Source organism: Ambystoma mexicanum, chromosome 2q (genome assembly GCF_040938575.1).
Source record: "Ambystoma mexicanum isolate Mex_15411 chromosome 2q, UKY_AmexF1_1, whole genome shotgun sequence".
NCBI lineage: Eukaryota > Metazoa > Chordata > Amphibia > Caudata > Ambystomatidae > Ambystoma > Ambystoma mexicanum.
Genome location: NC_090924.1, coordinates 479,292,103 through 479,313,174, shown reverse-complemented (window position 1 = coordinate 479,313,174; position 21,072 = coordinate 479,292,103). Strand labels below are relative to the sequence as shown.

The 21,072-nt window shown below is 47.3% G+C and overlaps 1 protein-coding gene across 1 annotated transcript in view; it reads right to left on the bottom strand.

Annotated features, from left to right (window-relative positions):
* Window positions 1–7,316: 7,316 nt before the first annotated feature.
* The window catches only part of GNA12 (G protein subunit alpha 12), a 424,323-nt gene continuing 410,567 nt past the window's right edge, over window positions 7,317–21,072 (bottom strand). The window contains exon 4 of the mRNA XM_069647591.1: window positions 7,317–8,992. Coding sequence (XP_069503692.1) covers window positions 8,423–8,992 — 570 coding nt within the window. The 3' untranslated portion in view covers window positions 7,317–8,422. The remainder of the gene's footprint in view (window positions 8,993–21,072) is intronic.

The following is a 21,072-nucleotide window of genomic DNA, read 5'->3' as shown; positions in this document are numbered from 1 at the left end:
AATCTCGTCCTTATCTCAGAGCATAAGGACTGGATCGCCGATAAAATGGCCGCCGAGCTATCCTGAGGCCTAGGTTCCGGCTGCGCTGGAAGGGAAGGCTGCTCTTCCTCGCCATCGTTGTCTTCCTCGGTTATCTCCCGAGGATCTTCCTTACGGAATCAAACCTTCTCGAATTGGACTTCGAGATTCCTCACGGCCTCGGTCAGTTCCTCCTCCGAGGCCGACTCCGAGCTCGAGGAAGCTACCGTGCCCCCCCTCGCTTCTTCCATCATGGTGGCCATGACGATGGGCTGAAAAGAGGATTCCCTCCTTGGCGGCAGGGAAACTCTAGTCCCGGAGGCAGTCTCTGCTGGCGGGGTCTCTGCCGGCTTGGCCAGAGTCGCCGCGATCGCCTCGATAGAGGCCTTTGCCTGCTGGGTAGGGGCCTTCACCACCTTAGGTGCGTCCTGGGCCTTCTCCTTAGGGGGAGGGGCGACGCCTCGCTCCCCCTCTTCCGAGATCGGATGGGGCTTCTCCCGATGCTTACCCGGGGTCTCCGACTTCCTCTTCCCCGAACCGGAGCGCTGGCTCGTGGTTGACGGTGCCGGGGAAGGCGTGCCCTGCCTGGCGACCGAAGAGCCCGACCTTTCGGCGCTCCCGGAGCCAGCGGACTCGCGGCGCTTGGCCTGGTGTTGGGCCCCCGTCGCCGGGGCGCCCGCACAGGACTTAGAAGCCCGCTCGGACCCTTTCTTCTTCTCACCCGTTGAGCCCTTCTCCAACCAGCTGGCGAGACGGGATCGACGGTCCCTCATGGTCCGTTCCGACAAGTTCTTGCAGAACTGGCAGTCCTTCTCTACATGAGTCTTGTCCCCATGAAGACAGTAGAGGCATCGCGAATGTTCGTCCTCCTTAAACACATTCTGCAGCCCGCATCCAGGGCAGCTGCAAAACAGCTTGGGTCCGGGTGACGAACTCGCGTCCTGGGCCATCTCGAAGTAGGCTGCGAATCTTCTGGAATCCTCCAAGAAGTTGATTCGATGAAATCTTCACCCTTGAGGGGCGTAGGAAAATCCTGCAACGGGTAGCCGTTAACGGGAGTAGAAACGGTGGAGCTTGAGGCTCGATTAACCGAAAAAAATGTGAAAATTCACCTGAAAAAGCGCGAAACACGCAGTAAAAGCTTGAGAGCTAAGCACGAGGACTCCCAACACTTGAACGTGCAGTAAAAATCTGAAGATGGCTGCCAGAGGCGGGGCTTAGGGAGAGGGCAGTCATTGGCTGTGGTCAGTATGACGCAGAGATCAGTGATTGGTTACTACTACGAAAGACAGATCAGAAACGAAACTGATACTGATTTTTCTTTACCGAGGATTCCCAGCCTGACGACGGGGAATATTCATGAGCATGTGAATCCATGCAAGACCCCATGCTGGAGAACTGCCCAATAAGGGATGAGGCAGGCAAATGGGATTCACCAGGGGGCCAACCCTCATCTGTGAACGCCTTCTGGTGGGGGAAGAGGCCTAGGTTTCACAGTGCAGCCCGAGAACAGGAGAGAAATACCTAGATCTGGGAGTCCCGCACAGTGGGATAGAGGCCCAGGCCTTTCAATGCAGTTTGAGTACACGAAAAAGAAGCACACCTAGATCTGAGAATCCTATATAGTGGGAGAGGCGCCTAGGCTTCACAGTGCAGCCAGAATACAGGAGATACAATGGGAAAGAAGAGGCCCAGGTTTCATGATGCAGTTTGGGTACAGGATAGAGGTACACCTAGATCTGAGAATCCTATAGAGTGGCAGAGAGGCCTAGGTTTTACCATACAGTTTGGGTACAAAAGAAAACACACCAGTGTGACCATGCAGTATTGACAATTCTCACGGCGTGTGATGGAGACTAATATTCACAGTACTATTTTAAAGTGGCACTCTCTAGATGTGTGAAAAGGTTACCCGTTTGTGTTTCAATGTTTGACAAAGGCATGCTTCATATATAATGTGAGAAAAATATTACATTCTACCTAAAATAAACTCCTTTTGGTGTGATAAATATGGGCATGTGAAAATAAGGCAGATAATTCAAACCAGTTTGTGGGTATGTTTAATTGTCCTGGAGCAGGAATGGGAAGATGGGAAGAATACCCTCTTGCCCTCTTCGCAAGTGCTTCTGCCTAACCACTTCCACAGTCGATTATTGACACCCCCCAGTAACAGGAGATTGCAATAGCGCTCTCAATCCACGAGAGGTTTAAAGTGTGCTGGCGCAGTAAACGTCCAGCCTATTTAGGAACACAGTGTTAATGACGAAAACGAAATAACAAATTACATTAAAAAGTATATATTGGGGTGGGGTAAGTAATTAAAGAAGGGGGCCGGGGCTCCCCCCCTCAACCCCTATTAAAAAAGAGAAAACAATTGGACGTGTTTAGTTATTTTTCTTTCACTGAAACATATTTTATTTAGTAATTTGTTATAAAGACATGGAACCTCCGTGTCCTGCATCAAAGCTAAGCAGGGAGATTATCAGGTTAACGCCCTAAGCACCTGTACAATGTAGAACACTCCGCCCACCCCCATGTGATTTGCTTTGGTCAATTGACTGCTTTACCGGGACTAGCATTTTGTCAGATAGCATGTCCACAGTTGTTGCCGATATTAATACTGGATACCCGATTGTGGATCTGAGCTGTGTTTACACCTCGATATATTTGCCTGTGGAGGATGCACTTTTACTAATGCATACTGGCCATCAACTACTCCTTTTGGCTCCTGATGTAAAGTGTTGCCCATTTTGTTCACAAAATAACAAATGAAACACTTTCAGAGATGTGATCTGATGATGCTGACAAATTGGCAATTCTCAAGGAAGCCACTGCAGAGACCCTAACGCAAGAGTACCCACGTATTTCATGCCCACATATTCTTCTAACAAAGCATGAAGTCTGCTGCTACTGTGTGGGTTGTTATCTTGTAGAACAGCATGGATTTTGCATGCTCGAGTGGTTTCTCTTTGATATCCAACCATATGTATTTTGTTATGTTTTAATGTTTAACAGTCTCTACAGTCAGACAAATGTATCCGTGGGCAAAACAAAATTGTAATGATTATTGGCACTATGGCACTCCTAGAAGCCAGGATCATGTAAGGACGGATGTGATGTCCGTTTTGTAAATGTGCCAGAAGCAGGAGAGTGGCCAATGACCTCAGTTTCAAATCAGTGGCTATCGAGCTGTTTACCCAACGTATGTTAAAGCTGTGTGTGCCTTGTCTGATACCATAGGCAGTATAATGCTTCCTAGAGGGATGTCTACCCGCCATGTGAAGAGATCTCAATGTCGTGTTTGTGGGATTCCCCAGAGTCCCTCCTATATACGAAATCTATCCTGTGTCAATTTCTGAGGATCTGCCAAGAAACAGGAACCCTCGGCAGGCAAATAATGTCCTCATATTTAGTTTACAAACCCTCTGGGATTAAATCGGGAGGGGAAGAAATAATGCTGAGACTCAAACCCATTAATAGGAAGGACGGAATATACAGAGAAGGGCCATTCTGGATCAACTAGGACTTGGCCCTCATTTCAACAACCAACTAACACCTCACTTGCACCCATCACCCGCTGAGAATTGTTCCTTGCAGCAATGTCATTTAGCAAAGCCCTGCCAAGTCAACAGAGAAAAAAAAGGGGAATAAATTGGAGGACGCAGTTGTTGCACTGGAAAAGCTACACTCACCAATGCAAAGGCAAAAGGTTTTTGAGTGCCTAGCATCAGGCGCAGCACGTGCCACAACGCACACCCCTAATCCGCTCAACATTTCTACACAGGCTTTTATTATATCTGAAGTAAGTTGCATTGTGGTTTTGGATCTGCAGTGTTTCATTAGTCAGTTCCTAAATAATGCTGCATGTGTGATTGACGCTTCCGCACCCGTTGACCCTTGTCTAGCCATACATAGGACACAGTGTTAGCATCACGACAGAGATTACACACTCTGGCTGTTCCTACTCACCTTGCAGGTCCCAGTGAGTGTCCAGCCAGCCCTGTCCTACTGTCTCTCTCAACGGCCGCACGCTGCACAAAGCAAGGCTTCAGCTAGTGTGTGCCCCCAGGGCCTGGCCACACGGTCCAGAAGAAAGTAGAACTGCACAAGGGGTTGAGGGGCGGCACGTGCGGTGCTACTCTCATTGCACAGGTGCGGCTTGATGCCTGCTCTCTGCACAGCACGCCCGCACCCAAATCTCATGGTGCCTCACTCCTGCTGCATTGTGCCGAGTGCCGAATTATAAATAAATGTTGACATTATGTATACCTTCAACTCTCTCTTCCTAAATATCTTCCTACTGGAGCTCTTTGCTCATCTGCCTCTAACTCCCTCAGGGTCAGTCGCTTCTCCAAGCAACGAGTTGGTGGTAGATCTCCTTCTTTGGCTGGCGCCTCCCTCTTGAATAGCCTCTCTCCCTCTCTTAAACTTGAGGAGAACCATCTCCGGTTCCGGAAGCACCTCAAAACCTTTCTCTTTGCTTCTGCTTGTTCTCCTCCCCTCCTCCGCTGACCTCCTGGCTGTAACTGGAATTGCACTGGCTACCTGGACACCCTCTGATTCTTGGGCCCAGGTCCTTCCCCCGCCAGCGGCACACCCCTGCACTTGGCGACTGTTTCTGTATCCATACAGTCCCCCTACCAGCCCTTGACTCCTGATGCCCGCACTTACCCATGCACTTGCCACTTGCAGGCTGTTTACTTATTTATTGTTATCATCTTTTCCCATGTACTGCACTGTCCCTGCCCCCTTCCCACGCACTTGCGCCATCTGAATGACACCTGGCCGAGTAGGATTGTTGTCTGTCCCTAGTAGGATCGTTGTCCGTCCTCCCTGTTCCCCTCCCTTGCCTCGTCGTGCCTTGAAACACTTGTGTAGAGGCACGGTATAAATGCCATATCATATCATGCCCAGCATTTGTCACTCTAGATCAGAGGTCTTCAAACTGTGGGGCGCGCCCCCCAGGGGGGCACTGCCGCATCCCGGGGGGGGGGGGCGTCAGAGCCCAGCATGAAATGTGTAAAAAAAAAAAAGAAATATATATATATATTTCTTTTTTTTAGATTGGAGGAAATGGGAAGGGGAGGCTCACATGGTCAGACTGGACCATAAAACAGTCTTAGGCACCAATGAAAAAGGGGCCAGCAGTTGCAAATGGATATTCAGTCCTTTAGTCACAGACTGTTTGATTAGTACCCAAGGGGTTGTTTTTTGTTCAAATGTAAACAAATTGTGATATTTAAAGAATATTTATTCAGCAACAATGTTCAAAACTACAAGCTGCATAGTGAAGTAACTCCTCAAACTGGGCCACTTTTTTGGCCAATGTGGGCCATTTTGACTGGCCTACACTAGCATTTTGCATTTTTGGTACGGTTATCGCCCTATTGCCCTATAGGCCAATCTAAGCCTGCCGGCTCAACCATAATGGGCGAGGGTGCGTCCGCCCACTGACCCCCTCACCCATTATGGAGGAGCCGAGGAGCCAACCCAGTGAAACACTGAGCCCTCCCTCAGCTGCTTTTTCCAGCTGAGGGAGTGCTCCTGTGCTGGCTGAACTGTCAAAGAGAAACACTGTTTGCCTTTGACAGTTCATTTCCCCAGCCGCACATGAACACTGAGCCATGCAACGCTGGCAGTGTTTTGCTTCACCAGCCTTGCATAGATCATTGGAAATGCTGGCTGGGGCACTGCATGTACGTATGTGCGAGGGGGTGCTCCTGTGCCTCCTCGCACATACGAGCAGAGCAACCTGGAGCGGGGCATTTTAGCAACCACACGCAGGCCCCTTCAGAAGGTACGTTTGTGGTGATTTATTTTTTATTTAAATGTTTATGGATGTGTCTATGCTTGTGTTATGGGACTGTGGTGGGAGCAGGATGGGCGGCAGCACTGGGATAGTGGTGGGAATAGGGTGGGGAGAGCCTAGGGTCTGTACTGGGAGTAGGGTGCGGTGACGGCACACAAAGGTTCATAGCGATATCTACATACTGTCCATCTGGCACTTTTGGGGGGGCCCGGCCTGCCCAAACTTTGCTCAGGGGGGGGCCCAGGCCAAAAAAGTTTGAAGACCACTGCTCTAGAGTCTCACTATAGGCAAGCGCCTAACCATGCCATTTATTTATTTATTGGGCAGGTCTAAGGCACTTATACATCAAGAAATTGTGTCTCAAAGCTGGCTCTTTGCCAGTGCTATTAATCCCAGTTTTTGCTGCACTGGGACAGTAAGGGTGAGAAAGGTGAAATGAGGAAAGCAAAAACAAAAATTAGATTTTTTTTTTAAAACAGCTGCATTTTCCTTTGCCAGATTTCTATTCTGGAAGGCCACGAATATTAACATGCACATCTGCCAAGTTCAACGTTTTTTGCTTCCTTTTTCATACAGGAAAAGATAATTGAGAAAGCAACAACTGACCGAGGGATGCAAAAGGGCGCGGGGGCAATCAATTCCTGTCTTATCTGGCCGGTGTTGATTGTGCATCTAAAAATAGAAAGAGCTTCTTCCTGTTGGCAGATCCCCACTGTGTTTCCTTTGCCAGTGATTGCTTCGGCCAACCAGACACAATATCCTTTTCACGGTCATGGACCAGCATTACCACATGACTTGCTGAACGAATAATGCTCGTGATATAGCAGGATGTTCAGCACGCCCACACAAGCCGAGGGTCAGGAATTCAGACAAACCAACGAACCGCAAAGGACAAGAGTTTAGGATCACTTCCTACAATCCCAAACCACTCCGCCACACTACATGGGCAGCCTCCACGCAGTCGCGCGCCAAGTCAAACGGACAAAAAGCAACCTAGAAGAAGAGGTAAACAGTAGGTTCTATTGAGAATAAATTATTGTTTTTACGGAAGTCGTGTTTATTTCATTTTGAACCGCTGAAGGGAGGAAAACGCCTTCATATTTCATTTGAGGCTTAATCAGCGACAGGCTCACACTTGTGTTACTGTTACATGTACTATTTTCTAAACCAGGAACCACAAAATAAGTGTGCAAAAGATTGTATCATCATGAGCTTGAACATGGTTTGAAAAACGAGTGTAGTCATGTCACACATTTCCAAATGACTGTAGCACATATGTTCGACATATTCGCAAGTCTCAGGTGCACCAGAAAGATGTTGGAGTGCAGAAATAAAATGTTTGGTTAATTTATATATGTTTAAATCAGTTTAGTAGATGACTTTACACAGTGTAAGGCACTCGGCAGTTCAAGAGAGGCTAATTTCAGTGTTCTTCACAGACTCTTGCAGCTTCACATGCAGCAAACACAACCTAAAGAAGGCTGCGGGCCAGGTTTGACGTCTTCTTTATTTGTGATATATGTGGATTAATGAAGGCCAAAGATCAATGTGGAACAGCATCAGCTTGGCCGATCTTGTAACTACAGTCCACGTGCATTTGGAACAGAGAAGATCCGGGATCGGTCAGAGTGCCCATGCAGTTTTCTGGTATGACAAAACCTTTACCAGCTTTCCAAACTGGTGCAAGAAAGTCAAAGTCAGGAAAAGTAAAAGTCTATTCTTTCAGAAAGTAGCATGCCATATGACAAAGACAGTCAACATACGAGGATCCTTGCAGAGTTTTCACAATACCTACTTTGCCCTTTCTAGTCTGTCATCGGCCCAAAATCTAAACTTGCCCACCAAGTTCCAAGTAATACCCTTCATATCATATTGGTGAGGTGATGTTGTCCAGTTCTTTACTGGTGAAAAGAACGATGTATGTAGTGCAAACTAAACAAGCTTGTGTCAGTAGGGCCCTCTCCATGTGACTCCATTGACTAACTGCTCGACGCGCTAGCTGGTTCTGCAGTTTAAGCCCTTCTCATTTCGAACACCCACTTAGGCATTTAACTGGAAGTAGCATTTCGGTCCTTGGCAATCTCCCTGAAAGGAAAACCTCGGGGTACAAGGAGTCCGTCCTTTCCAATCATCAACATGATTTCTTTTTACCATATATTTTTAATTGAACCAAAAGCCAGGCAGCACGTGACTATTTACATATTAGAACAACAAGGCTTTTGTTGCAAACTGGTCTAACAAATTTATCATTCTTGTTTTTCTATTCAAAACTTAATCCCAAAAAGGCACATTTGTTTTTATTTTTGGGGATAACAAACTAGGTTCTTGACATCTAGGACCAACTGTTTCAGTAGTTTCACTAGTCCAGATTATTCAGTAGCTAATATCCAAGTTTCCAAATCGGATCGGCACATAGCTCATCTGTTTGGACGAGCTATTTTAGAGCATTCCTGAGCTGGGTCAATAATAGAATGGACCCTAGGACTAGTGAGATATTTCACCCTTTGCAGGAGTGTTAAAGACAATAAGCAATCTGACCTATAACCCTGAAATAAATTAAAGGCAACACAGCAGAAAAGGTTTTTTTTAACTTCCTCACTGCAACATAATGTCCTTGAGATTCTCTTGGAGAATTGTGTCCTTGACTGCGTGAAACACAAATCGGATGTTTTCAGTGTCTATAGCAGTCGTGAAATGATGGAATAGAGGTTTGCTGCGATTCCGTCGCTTTCGGTCAAAGCACTGCACCAGGTATCGTTGGACATCATCCACTCTTTGGGGATCCCCCTTGAAATCAGAGAAATACTTATTGATGCTGACAGTCTTCACTTTCTCAACAAGAAGGTCCATTTTGTTGAGGAACAGGATAATGGATACATTTGAAAAGAGCTTGTTGTTGACGATTGTTTCAAAGATGTTCATAGACTCCAGAAGGCGGTTGGTGCGCCTATCTTCCATGAGGACTTGATCATATTCACTGGAAGAGACCATGAACAGAATAGAAGTGATGCCATCAAAACACTGGAACCACTTCTGCCGCTGGGATCGCTGTCCCCCCACATCCACCATCTTGAACGGGATTTTCTTGATGATGAAATCATGCTCCACAATTCCCTTTGTGGCTTTTCGAGCTAGGAGTATATCTTGCTTGCTTGGAAAGTAGTTCTGGAAGAGGCAGGGAAAGAGGAAAAAAAGATTTAAAAAAATAGCATGAGCATGCAAAATCAAGGCTCATTGTAGTATTATAACAATCTTTGCAGTCAATGAACTGTTTAAACATTCTGACAATGGTGAGTGAGAATCCAGCTCGACCCTGTTTGTAACCACAGGTTTGATGTGTATATTAAAGTCATAAAATATTGGCAGATAGTGACTGCAACAATTCTTGAAGAGTATTTCTTACTGCTTGCACTTTGCTTGTGCAAAGTAAAAAAGAGCTGCCCTGCATTCCTGACGCAAAGTAGGTTAGGCGCAGTTGCAAGTGGATCCTTCATTCACCTACTGATGCACTGAAAGCATTTTGTGATATCTACTTTCCCAATAAGGGCATCTGCAAGATGTGGTTTGTGTGGATGGATGAGCCACCTCCCTGAAACGATCCTTGTTACCAGGTGGACTACTATAGACCGTTTTTCTCCCTGCCCCATCGGCCATGTTGAGTTTGATCAACCATGAAGGCCTATTAGGGCTGTTGCTTCCAGTTTTCTTCGTATAGGCTCTTACATGAAGCTCTCCAGTCACTCAAGAACTCACAGACTGTCATTTCATGCACTTTTTCCCACTGACGCCTGCCTTATGCCGTCACCTGATCTTGAACGAGCAAAGGACTGAGTTTCAGCTTTTATTTATGGTATGTACCCTTGGCACTCGCAGCTCGATGTCCCGCTCTAACTCACCCATGCTTGCGGATTCACAGTGCAAGTCTCATCAATGAAATCGAAAGACCCGTCGTGCATTATTATTCAACATCATGACAAAGGTACAAAACATGGTCTTAACATGTTCCATCGGTTGTGGCAAAATGCATTAACGAATACTGCTAACCATTATACAGTCGGAACTAGTTTCAAAAGTACATTTTATGTACATAATAGATGCATACAGATAATTTGTACATAACAAACAGTTCTTGCTGAAAGTATTTTTAAAGCAAAAGTAGATGTGAATCCTTGCCCTTGATATGTTTATTGCATCCAGTTCACTGTAGGACCTTAACAAAAAAATAAAAAAAAATAAAACGAGAACCTGCATTTTGCGAGGATGCCATAGGGCGAGCAACACCTTTGAAAATGTTTGACCTACCCACATTTAATTAGAAGCCAAGGTCGACTGGTACCATTAGTGTATTTGAGCGCGGCCTAGCAACAAAGAGCATTACAGTTTATATGGGGAATGTGAGGGAGGCATGCTATAAGTAGACACTGACAAGAGCTGCAAGATTCAAACCTTTATTGATAGTTTAAAAAGGGGTTGGGAAAACTCCTAGCTTGCCCTTTAACTAAGCAGGGAGTATTCTCGACCACCAAACAAAAAGAAAATACAGTCCTTAGTCAAAATAAAATGGCCTATACTAATAAACCTAATGCCTGCCCTCTTTTTAATACAATAAACGTGAAAAGGGAATGTGTAATGCAATAAGTATAATTAGTGTTCAAAAGAAATATCAGTATGGCTGAGTAAACTGCCTAGCCCACGTTTTGTAGCACGGGCTAAGGTGGCACACTTGGACCTTGCAACACTCTGGCTTTGGACACAAGGATGTAGTTTGTTTCATGGACCAGGGCCCACTTGGCCTCCAACGAATAGATTATCCGCTGGACCTCTCAGTCCAGCCCAGGTGACCTTTTAACTTATAATACAGTTCAATAAAAGTTTCCTTCCTTCTGCTTACCACAATTCAGTACAGGCTTCCCTTCGACAGGCTCAAACCTTTCAATCCCAATTTGCGGGGTTCCCTTCCCCAAGCTTCAATCACACCTTCATAGGCTTCCCTCTGTCTGGCTCAAGCCTCCTTTCACTTCCCTCCTGCTGTCAAAGACTTTTGAAAGTGCAAGGCTTTTGCTCTTACCTTAGCATAACCACTTCGACCTTGTTTCCTCAAGCGTCACTTTTTCTCTCCTACAACAAGGCCTCTCGCTAAATGTAGTGTCGAGCACAGTACTTATTTCAAAGTTAATAGATATCTCTCACATCCAGGTTTCCCTCTACCAGGATCAAAGCTAATAGTTCAAAACGTGCATCTCAGTTTCTTTCTCTTCCCGCTACATTTACAGCATCAGATATTTCACAGAAACTTTCCATTCGGCAATCTTTTTCACCGGACCACTCTGTTACTTAGTATCTTTAATTTACACTTCTTTACAATGCTTTGCTTTTTCTTGCGTCCTATCGGCACATGTGCAACCTTCATTTGCCAGATACTGTTGCCGTCAAGTTTCCTTAAACACAAACTGGACTTTCATTGCTTTCATTAACTCACCGGCTGTGTTAATTCCTTTTCTTCTTTCTCGGCTTTGATCCTGAAGTCAAGGCTAATAGCATAACTGCTGCTGCACCTCTCCAACTCTGCCATTCACCCAGGAGGGTGGCCGGTATCTTTAAAACACGAAAGAGGTTTGTCTCCTCTCTAGCTGGGCTTCCTTGAGCAACCTTTAAGGCCCTTTGGAGGTAACAATCTCTCGTCAGGGTATCCAAGGTTTCTCCATACTTCGGTTCCGTCCTTTGGCCTGTCGCTCTGCTGCGCTATCGCCCTGGAAGAACTGCTCCTTCTCGTGCACTGCCTTGCTCAGAGTGTGTCTCAGTGTTCCTCCTTTCCACCATGTGGAATAGCTAATAGGTACCAGGTTTATGTACTTAAGATCAAGTGCCTGACCCTGCCTGATCTTATTAGTGGGTTCCTGTCCAATGTACTCCTTTTAGCCTCAGACCTCCTTGGCTCAGTGTTTGTGTAGGAAAGGGGGGGGGGAAATCTGGGAAGTTGGATTATCGTATAAAATAGGACAGGGTTATTTGGAAAGAAGGGATACCATGGCTCGCCACTGGGCATTCCTCCCCCACTCCCTGAGGACCCCACACCCAGATGATGTACTCGAACTTGTCCACCCCCAGGGTCTGGATTCAAAAGGTGATGGTCGTGCCATGGCCACCTATGTAAGGGATCCCCAGGGTCTAGGCAGTGAAACACCCTCTGGTTTTTCACAGGAAGTACATGGTGAGTGAAGTAGAGATGAAAGGAAGCTAATAGGGAAGGGCAGGGTGGGTAATTTGGAGGTAAGGGATCTACAAGCAACCAGGGGAGAAAACAGGGACACAGATACCCAGTCTTAGGTTAAGCATGTTGGGGTTGGGGGGGGGAGCCAGAGCGAGAGAGACAGAAAGAGAGCAAGTAACTAGGTATTGGGGAGGAGCACTTTAGGAGGAGTCTTGAACACCTTCCTGAAATGTATAAGCGAGGGAGCGATTCTGGTGTTGACAGGGAGGAGGTTCCAGAGTTTCGGGCTGTAGGTAGAGAAGGCCCGTCTTCTTAATCTTTCCTTCCTGAAACAGCAGAGTTCAAGTCTGTATATGTTAGGTAGGGCTAGATGTTGGAGTTGGGAAAAGATGTCTGAAAGAAGGAAGAGCGATGAGTAGGGCAAGGGAGAGTGGGAACAAAAAGAGGTAGTGTGGTGGGGGAAACCCCCACAAAAAATATTTTAAAACATTTATTTTTTTAAGAAGGAAAGACTGCCAGTGCGGGACAGTTCTCTAGGAGATAGCAATCAAGAAAAAGAAATGGAGATGTTCCTCTGCTGCATTTGTAAGAAACCTGAAGGTGTCTCCCTGACTAGTGCCCGGGGATCTGTCATCCAGGTGGCCAGGACACAGCCATCACTATTGGATCAAGTTCCTGGGGGTGGACCAGTGCAGGAGGATCACCTGGGGGGGCACTAGAGGAGTGGAAGTGGTACATCGATGGGTGAGACGCAGTATCCCCCTTCTACCACATAGGACCTTGAGAAACACTGCCCCCCACTTTTCCCACAAAAACACTTTCACATACCAAGACAGACAGCAGACTATCACCAAAGCCGTTTGCCTGACATGTCCCAACGCAAGGGTCAGGCAATTCACACCGGACGGCCCTTTCTCTTCCCCCACAGGGATAAAAGGTGGTCAAACGAGAGCCTAGTAGGAGCAAGGCAGACTACACAACGAGGGAGCTATCAAAACCTGGCAGTTCAAGAGGAGGAGAAAAGCGTCGAGAACCAAATAGGCTGACAAGGAGAGAAACAACCTTGCCCTTTGCGACCCAGACCCCGGTGGAAGCAATCGTAAGGCCGCGAACAATAGCCCAAGTGTGTTGCAACAGATGTCAACGGTAAACGGAGCGTAGCTACCGTGGTACTGACCTTGACTCCCGATAGGAAGAAAGCCAAGCGGTTCATCACAGCCGGTGAGTCGAGGGGAGAACCGATAAAGAAACCGAACTGTGTTGAATGAAAATAGCAAAGTGGCACATTGAGGAAAGTTCAAAGAACTGCAAAGTGTTTAGGGAAGACCAGCTGCAGAGGGGTCCGGCACCACGTGGGTGCTACCTCGAGAGACTCTGGTTGATCCTGTGTTTGAAATCAACTACTGATACCAGAAGGCCATAGGGGAGCCACAAAGTTAGGTCAAAGTGGTCATAGAGGGGTCTTGCAAAATCCTCGTACAGTTGAAAGTCTTTGACCGACAAACCATTGGAAGCTACGGGAGACGAATCCCATTCCACGAGAAAAGAGAAAACTGTGTGTTTGGCAAGAGTGAACCCGACGTAAGGATGTCAACAGTGCGTTGTTTAAAAAGACATTAAGACGTGTGATTCAACAGGCACAAGTGTTTTGAGCACAAGCCAACAGTTGCAAGGGGTCTGCGCCCGGCAGAGGGGGATCTAGAGGTGGAGAAGCATCACCCCAAGCATGATTGGAAAGGAAATTCTGTTTATTTTGGAACACACCAGGTTCTCAGAGGAAAGAGAACTTTTGATAGAAAAAAAAAAGACTTGACCATCGAGGCTGCTGATAGCTGAGAACTGAACTGTAGTCTTGTGCTGGGAAAGCTCGAGAGTGTGCTGTGCCTCAAAGGTCCCACCTTGTCTTGTGCTCAAAACGTGGGGAAAGGAGACCACAGCTACTGCATCATGACATATTTGTGAACACTTCTTTCTTTTTGTGAATTCGATACCACACCCTTTTGTATTAGTTGTAAGGATTGGCAATAGGTTTTTCTTAGAATAGGCCTTTTTTATTTGACAAGACACCACTAGGAATGCCTCATTTTTTCATTTGATGGTCGAACCATGCTCCCATTTTCAATTTAGGTTCAGATAAGCGTTTTTCCAACCTGCATATTCAGTTTAATAAGTTTGATAAACACCCTTGACCTGTGATCACCTGTGGTTGTCTTTACTGTTTCGACCATGAGTTCCTTATAAATATCACACACACACACACACACACACAAACACAATGTCCCAAATTACCATAGTATACACATTCACTAGGGTTGTCCACATTTAGCTTCGCTTGGCAAAACAAAAGCTCAGAAAACTAGTTGAAGACATCACCATCACAAACATACATTTCTTAGCCAATTAAAGATCTAAATGTATAATACATACTGTACCTACCAATGGAAAATGTGTATAGCGCACACTACAGACTGATTGGTCCCTTTGGGTACACAAATTAAGTGTCATCCCCAAAAATGAGCAGTATTAAAATTTGCAAAAAAATAATAAACTTGTAAATGGTTATGGACTCAGTTTGATGCGTTTTTCGAGTTTGCGAAATTAAAAAAAACAGTAGAAAGTAGCCATCTACAACAGAGACTAGAATATGCATAAAACATTTCCACTACGATTAGTTTTACATGCCCAAACTGCAATGTTTACTTTAATATTTTTTAAATAAAAACCTAAGCGCAAACAAAAATTAAGCACACTAAAGTTTAGTGCACTATTATGGGTGATGCTCATTATTCTCTAAATAAAGCGTCAAGCTTATATTTCATGCTACCACCCAAAAGATTAGGCCCATCAAAAACGTTATTTGGGGGCGTGGTCAAGCGGGAACAGAGATGGTCGCATAGTTGCGGAGCTCCCGGAGCGGAGTATACATATCTTTATTATGAACACTTAATTCGGCTTGGATTTAATTCGGAATCATTTAATTTATGGTCGGCAGTGAAATGTTTGTTTTAAAGTCTTCCCACGACTACGCTGCAGCTATTTCTCTCACCTTGTTGCTGCCGACTTGGAGGTGAATCAAAGCAGGGCCCGCGTCTCCTCAGAGGCATTTTGCTTCGCTGCTGCCCGTTCCTTGCTTCAGTGTTCGCCGCCGTGTGAATCTTTAGAAGGGACATCTCAGCGTTCGTGTCCGGAACATTTGTTGCATTTTCTTTCTGAGGTGGGTCCCTCAATTCCATTGCTGCCTTTCTGCCGTTTAATCCCATCTACAGTTCAATCTGGAATAACCATCTGTTTTTCCATGCTGCGAGTGCATAATTCCTCATATTCAGCATATTACTTTGACTGTGGCAATGTCTTATGGCGCCTGGCTGTGAGCTCCGGTGAGGCATTCTTGTTGTTTTCTCTGATGCAGGAGCCCTTTTCACAAAGCCTAGCCTATAAATCACGTCACCTCCTGGCTTCATTGATGCAGTAAGGCCAATCGCTACTTTTTTTTTAATAATTAAATTCTACTCAACTACTATTTACAACTGCTTTCTTTCGCCTATAAATATGGCAGATATCACCAAAACTGAAGCAGTATCTGACAATACAACATTTAATGCCTGCTTGGAAACATTTTTACAGGAGCTTGACAGTATCCGGTCCTCTAATTCTACACTGGATTCTCACTCCTCCAAACAAGAAGAGCTTAAAGGTTTTAAAAATGAAATTAAAACTTTCTCTGGCAGACTTGATGAAGCGGTATGAAGAGTCTGAACTGTGGAAGACAGGGTAGAGGGCCTTGAAAACATGCAATCGAGACTCGCACAGTTGGAAGGTGAAGTTATGGAATTGTGTCACGATCTCATCCCCACCGAGGGCTCAAGGGGCCCTGAGGACCTTATTCGGCCCTCCTCGGATTCCTTGGAGTCAGTCCTGGCGCTGTTGGCATCAGAGACACATGCTGGGACGGGGTTTCAATGGGCAATGGGCACGTATGGCCGCCCCCACGTGGAATACTGGGGAACTGCATTCAGCAGTCTAGCATCCAGGGTGGGGCCCGCTCCAAAGGCACCTGGGATACCACCTGGCTATTTAAAACACGCCCGATCAGAAGCACGCGCTTTGCATTATTCTGCTTTTGCAGCGTGTCGTTCACCGGGTCCTGCTCTGCATCTAGACCTCAAGTGCCATCGTCATCCTTACCAGCTCTGCAGCATCTCTGGCACTCGAAGTCGCCCAAGGCAAGAACCATCGCCATCCTTACCTGCTCTGCAGCATCTTTCGGCGATTGAGTCGCCCAACGCTTGTTCTCCTTTTCCACCATCTTCAAGACATCTTTCGCCTCAGGATTCCTGGGAACCATTCACCTTCGGATCTTCTCGACCTGTAGGACGAACAATAGCACAGGTTAGCCATTTGCAAGGACGCCATCAACGCCACTGGCGTATCTTACCTTCTCGAACTCGGCTCTGGCTTCCATCGCCTCTCTTGGCACCTGCAAGAAGAAGCGAGAAGGTTACTAGTGCAAAGCCAAACTAAGACATTGTTTTCTCCAAATAAGATTTACCTGAAAAGAAGGAATCGCAGCCGGTCTGGACTCCGGCCCTCGCCAGTGAAGAAACACAGCAGTAGGGAGCCATTAACGACATGCCCCTGCCCAACACGGCAGGACGGAGAGCGCACCCTTATAGAACGCAAGGTGAGAAACGTCTCCCGGGGAAACTGCAAGGGAACACGGGAGGTGGGTTGCCACGGAGAGAACAGCAGTTAAACTTCACCTATCTTCCTGAGCCAATCCTAGACAGCTTGAACTCCAAGAAGGGTGGAGAGGTCCCGAAGAGCTCACCGGCTTGTCGTGAGGCATCCCTGTGGAAACAAGGTGAGCGTTATAGAACGCGAAGCCCATAACTAAAATATCCACCTGGGCGCATAGTATGGAAACTTCGGAAACAGACCAGTTAGCCCAGCTGTTGGGGCAGTTGCGCTCGGAGGTCCATTCTCCGCGGCAGGAAACTAATGCGTTGCGAAAGGAGCTAATTGTGGCCAAGGAGAGGACGGATGACCTTGGGAGACAACTTCTCCAGTCACAAGCAGGACAAGCCCCGTTACCCGGAATTAGTCAGCCCACCTCAGCCACCGCAGGCAATCCGGTTCAGATCAACCTCCCTGGGGGAGTGCCACTGGCTCCTCCGGAACGGTTTGCGGGAGACCCCCGGCGAAACGCTACCTTTCTGTGTATGCCTGGGGCATTTCCCACAGACCAATCACGTAAGGCCTTCGTGTTATCCTACCTTAGTGGGAGTGCTGCAGACTGGTCGGTACCATTCATTAGTCAAAATGATCCTCTGTTACAAGACTTTAATGAGTTTCAGCGAGAGCTGGAAAAACTCTTCGCCCGAAGCCACCACGGGCAGCCTCTAGACAACAAACTTTTGTCCCTTCGCCAGGGGAGCCAGGATCTGCTGACTTATATTACAACCTTCAATAGACTGGTGGTCGAGGCAGACTGGCCGGAGGACAAACAGGCTATTGTTTCAGCGGGGTCTTCGTGGGGAGCTAAAGGACGTTCTGGCCCAAGTCGTGGACGCACCCCGGGATTGCGCCGAGTTTATTAATTTGGTGGTCCAGTTGGATCGCCGACTGCAAGATAGGAAGAACGACCGAGGGAAATCGGATTCACGCCCCTTATTCGTACGACCCAAAGATCAAACTCTGCGAGGCTCCGACGGGACCAACAAACCCATGCAGATGGGAGGAGTCAGGCCCCCTCTAACCAAAGCTGAACGAGATAAAAGGAGGGAGTTACACTTGTGCCTATATTGTGGAAAAGCTGGCCATTTCCTAAAGGAATGCCCGGTTAAACCACCCAGACGGACCGTCAGAGCCACAGATAAAGAAAACCCTGAAGAGGAATCGGAAAACGACCAAGCTCGACAATTGTAGGGGGTCCAATTGTCGAGTGAAGAAATCCAGCTTCAGACCTCCCATTTTGCGCTACCGGTGATCTTAATTCCCCATCAACAGTCGTCCAACATGCATTCATTGGAAGCTTACATCGACAGCGGAGCAGTGGGGAATTACATCGTTCAAGATCTTGAAGCAAAGATGGGACTAGACCTTTGTCCCAAGCTAACCGTAGAAACAGTAACCACTGTCGATGGTACCGAAAATTGCTTCGAGTCCTGTATCGGAGTGCACCACCGAACTCACCCTCCTGTGCGAAGATGGGCACCGTGAAATCATAGCCTTTGATCTGATTAAAGTCTGTCAGTTTCGGGTCATCCTGGGAATGCCGTGGCTGGTCACTCATAACCGACGAATTAACTGGCAAGCTCGCGAGTTGGTCTTCGCCCACAGCTGTACACACACCCGTTACCCGGAGGGGCGAAAAGCAAAATTCGCAAGTTCCCCGGTTCAGGAGGGAAGGGCGCATGCCCTCGGAGGAATCGTGACCCGGCCGGTCCAGTACCAGGATTTCCAAGATGTTTTCCAGAAGGAGCAAGCGAACACCTTACTCCCCCACAGACCTTACGATTGATATATGATATATGGCATTTGTAACGCGCCTGTACACAAGTGTTTCAAGGCGCGAGATTGCCAAATCGATCTGCAGCCCGGAGCCCAGATTCCATGTGGGCGCATCTATGCACTCACCGAGTGCGAGAATCAGCACCTGAAAACTTATCTGAAGCAGTACCTGGCCAATGGTTTCATTCGTCCGTCCAAGTCATCGGCCGCTGCACAGTTCTTCGTACCAAAAAAGGAAGGAGATCTGAGAACGTGCATAGACTATTGTGCATTTAACCAAATCACCATCAAAAAACCGCTATGCACTGCTTTTGATCCCGGAGTTGCTGGACCAGGTTAAAGAAGCCCAGGTCTATACAAAACTGGATCTGAGAGGGGCCTACCATCTGGTGCGCATCAAAGAAGGGGATGAGTGGAAGACAGCATTCCGCACCAAGTACGGCCTGTTTGAGTAAAAAGTAATGCCGTTCGGCCTATGCAACGCCCCCGCTGCGTTCCAGTATTTTATGAATGACGTCCTCCGAGAACTCCTCGATATCTGCGCTCTTGTATACATCCACGACATCCTGGTGTATTCAACATCTGAGCAGGAGCACATTGGGCACGTACGGGCAGTCCTGAACAAACTTCGAGAACACCACCTTTATGCAAAACTGGAAAAGTGCTTTTTCCACGTTACAGAAGTAGAGTTTCTGGGCTTCAACCTTTCTCCCAAAGGCATACGAATGGACGCTCATAAGGTGGACGCAGTCCTCAATTGGCCAGCCCCCACTTCAATCAAAGGAGTCTAGAGCATGTTGGGATTTGCGAATTTCTACCGTCGCTTCATCCCTGGATTTTCCCAACTTGTACACCCGATTACCTCACTGCTCAGAAAATGCAACAAGAGTTTTAAATGGACTGAGGAAGCTGAAAAGGCATTTCAGGAACTCAAGACAAGGTTCACCCCCATTTTGCGACACCTACGGCCAGACCTACCTTACATTGCAGAAACGAATGCGTCCAGTCTGGCAATGGGGGCAGTTTTGTCCCAAAAGGACCCACTAACAGACCAATTGCACTCGGTGGCCTTTTGGTCACGAAAGTTCACGCCAGCAGAACTCAATTACACCATCACCGACAAAGTTACTGGCCATTAAAGCTGCCTTCAAGGCCTGGCGACACTATCTGCTGGGGGCCAGGCACACAGTGACCGTGGTAACAGATCACAGAAATCTCCAGTATCTGAAGGGAGCAAAGGTTCAATCGTCACGGCAGCTGCGCTGGGCCCTTTTTTTGCAGAATAGGACTTTATAATTACGTACCGACCCGGAGTTAAGAACAGCAAAGCTGACACACTCTCCCGCATGGGCACAGACGAGATGGGTCACACGCCGCCGGATCCGGTGGCCATTATCCCAGAGAATAGAATCCTAGGCATCACATCTACCATGACCCACAGCGAACTCCTATACGAAATTCGATAGGTGTTCACACAGGAGCAGCTACAAGAATGGGGATTCAGTGGGGGAGCATTACTGTGTCAAGGATCAACTGCCATATTACCGAAACCGACTGTTCGTACCGGTGAAGGAATTACAAGGACAAGTCATCTCCGAGTACCATGACTCCCTCATGGAAGGCCATCCAGAAATCGCTAAGACCCTGGCCAAGATAAAAAGAAACTACTGGTGGCCAACTTGGCGCAAGGATGTAGTCGAGTTTGTGTCATCTTGTGGTATCTGTGCCCAAAATAAGTCTGTCAAGCAGAGACCCGCCAGGCTCTTACAACCGTTGGACGTTCCGCCAGCTCCATGGCACACCCTGTCACTAGATTTCATCACCGATCTTCCTCCACGTCAGGGCTACAATACCATCCTGGTGATCGTGGACCTATTCTCAATAATTGCTCATTTCTTCCCATTTAACGGTCTACTATCTGCATCCGCCCGCTCGCTCGCCAAAGTCTTCCTGGAACATGTAGTGCACCTGCATGGATTCCCTTCGGTTCTAATATCTGACCATGGGACACAGTTTGCATATAGCTTCTGGAGGAAATGCTGCTCATTGGCCCAGATTGACATCCGTCTGTCCATTAGCCACCACCCCCAGACCGACGGCCAAACGGAGAGAATGAATCAGACTCTCGAGCAATATCTACGCTGCATGCTGCACCAGGGTGAAGGTGATTGGAAAGAACTCTTATGGATCGCCGAGTAAGCCTATAATAATTCACTGCATAGCAGCACGGGACAAACTCCATTCTTTACGGTGTATGGAAGACACACTCGTACTTCTAACTTGGACGTCCCCACGACCCTGGAAATGCCGGCAGTCGAGGCCTTGCCCACAACCATCACCCAGGCCTTTACTAAAGCTCAAGAACACCTACAACAAGCTAAGGCACGCCAGAAAAAATGTGCGGATCAGCTTCGCTCCGAAGCCCCGGTCTACCAGGTGGGAGATTTGGTGTGGCTTGCCTCCAAACATGTACCAATTAAAGGAACGTGAACGTTCGCCCGCGATTCCTGGGACCATACTCAGT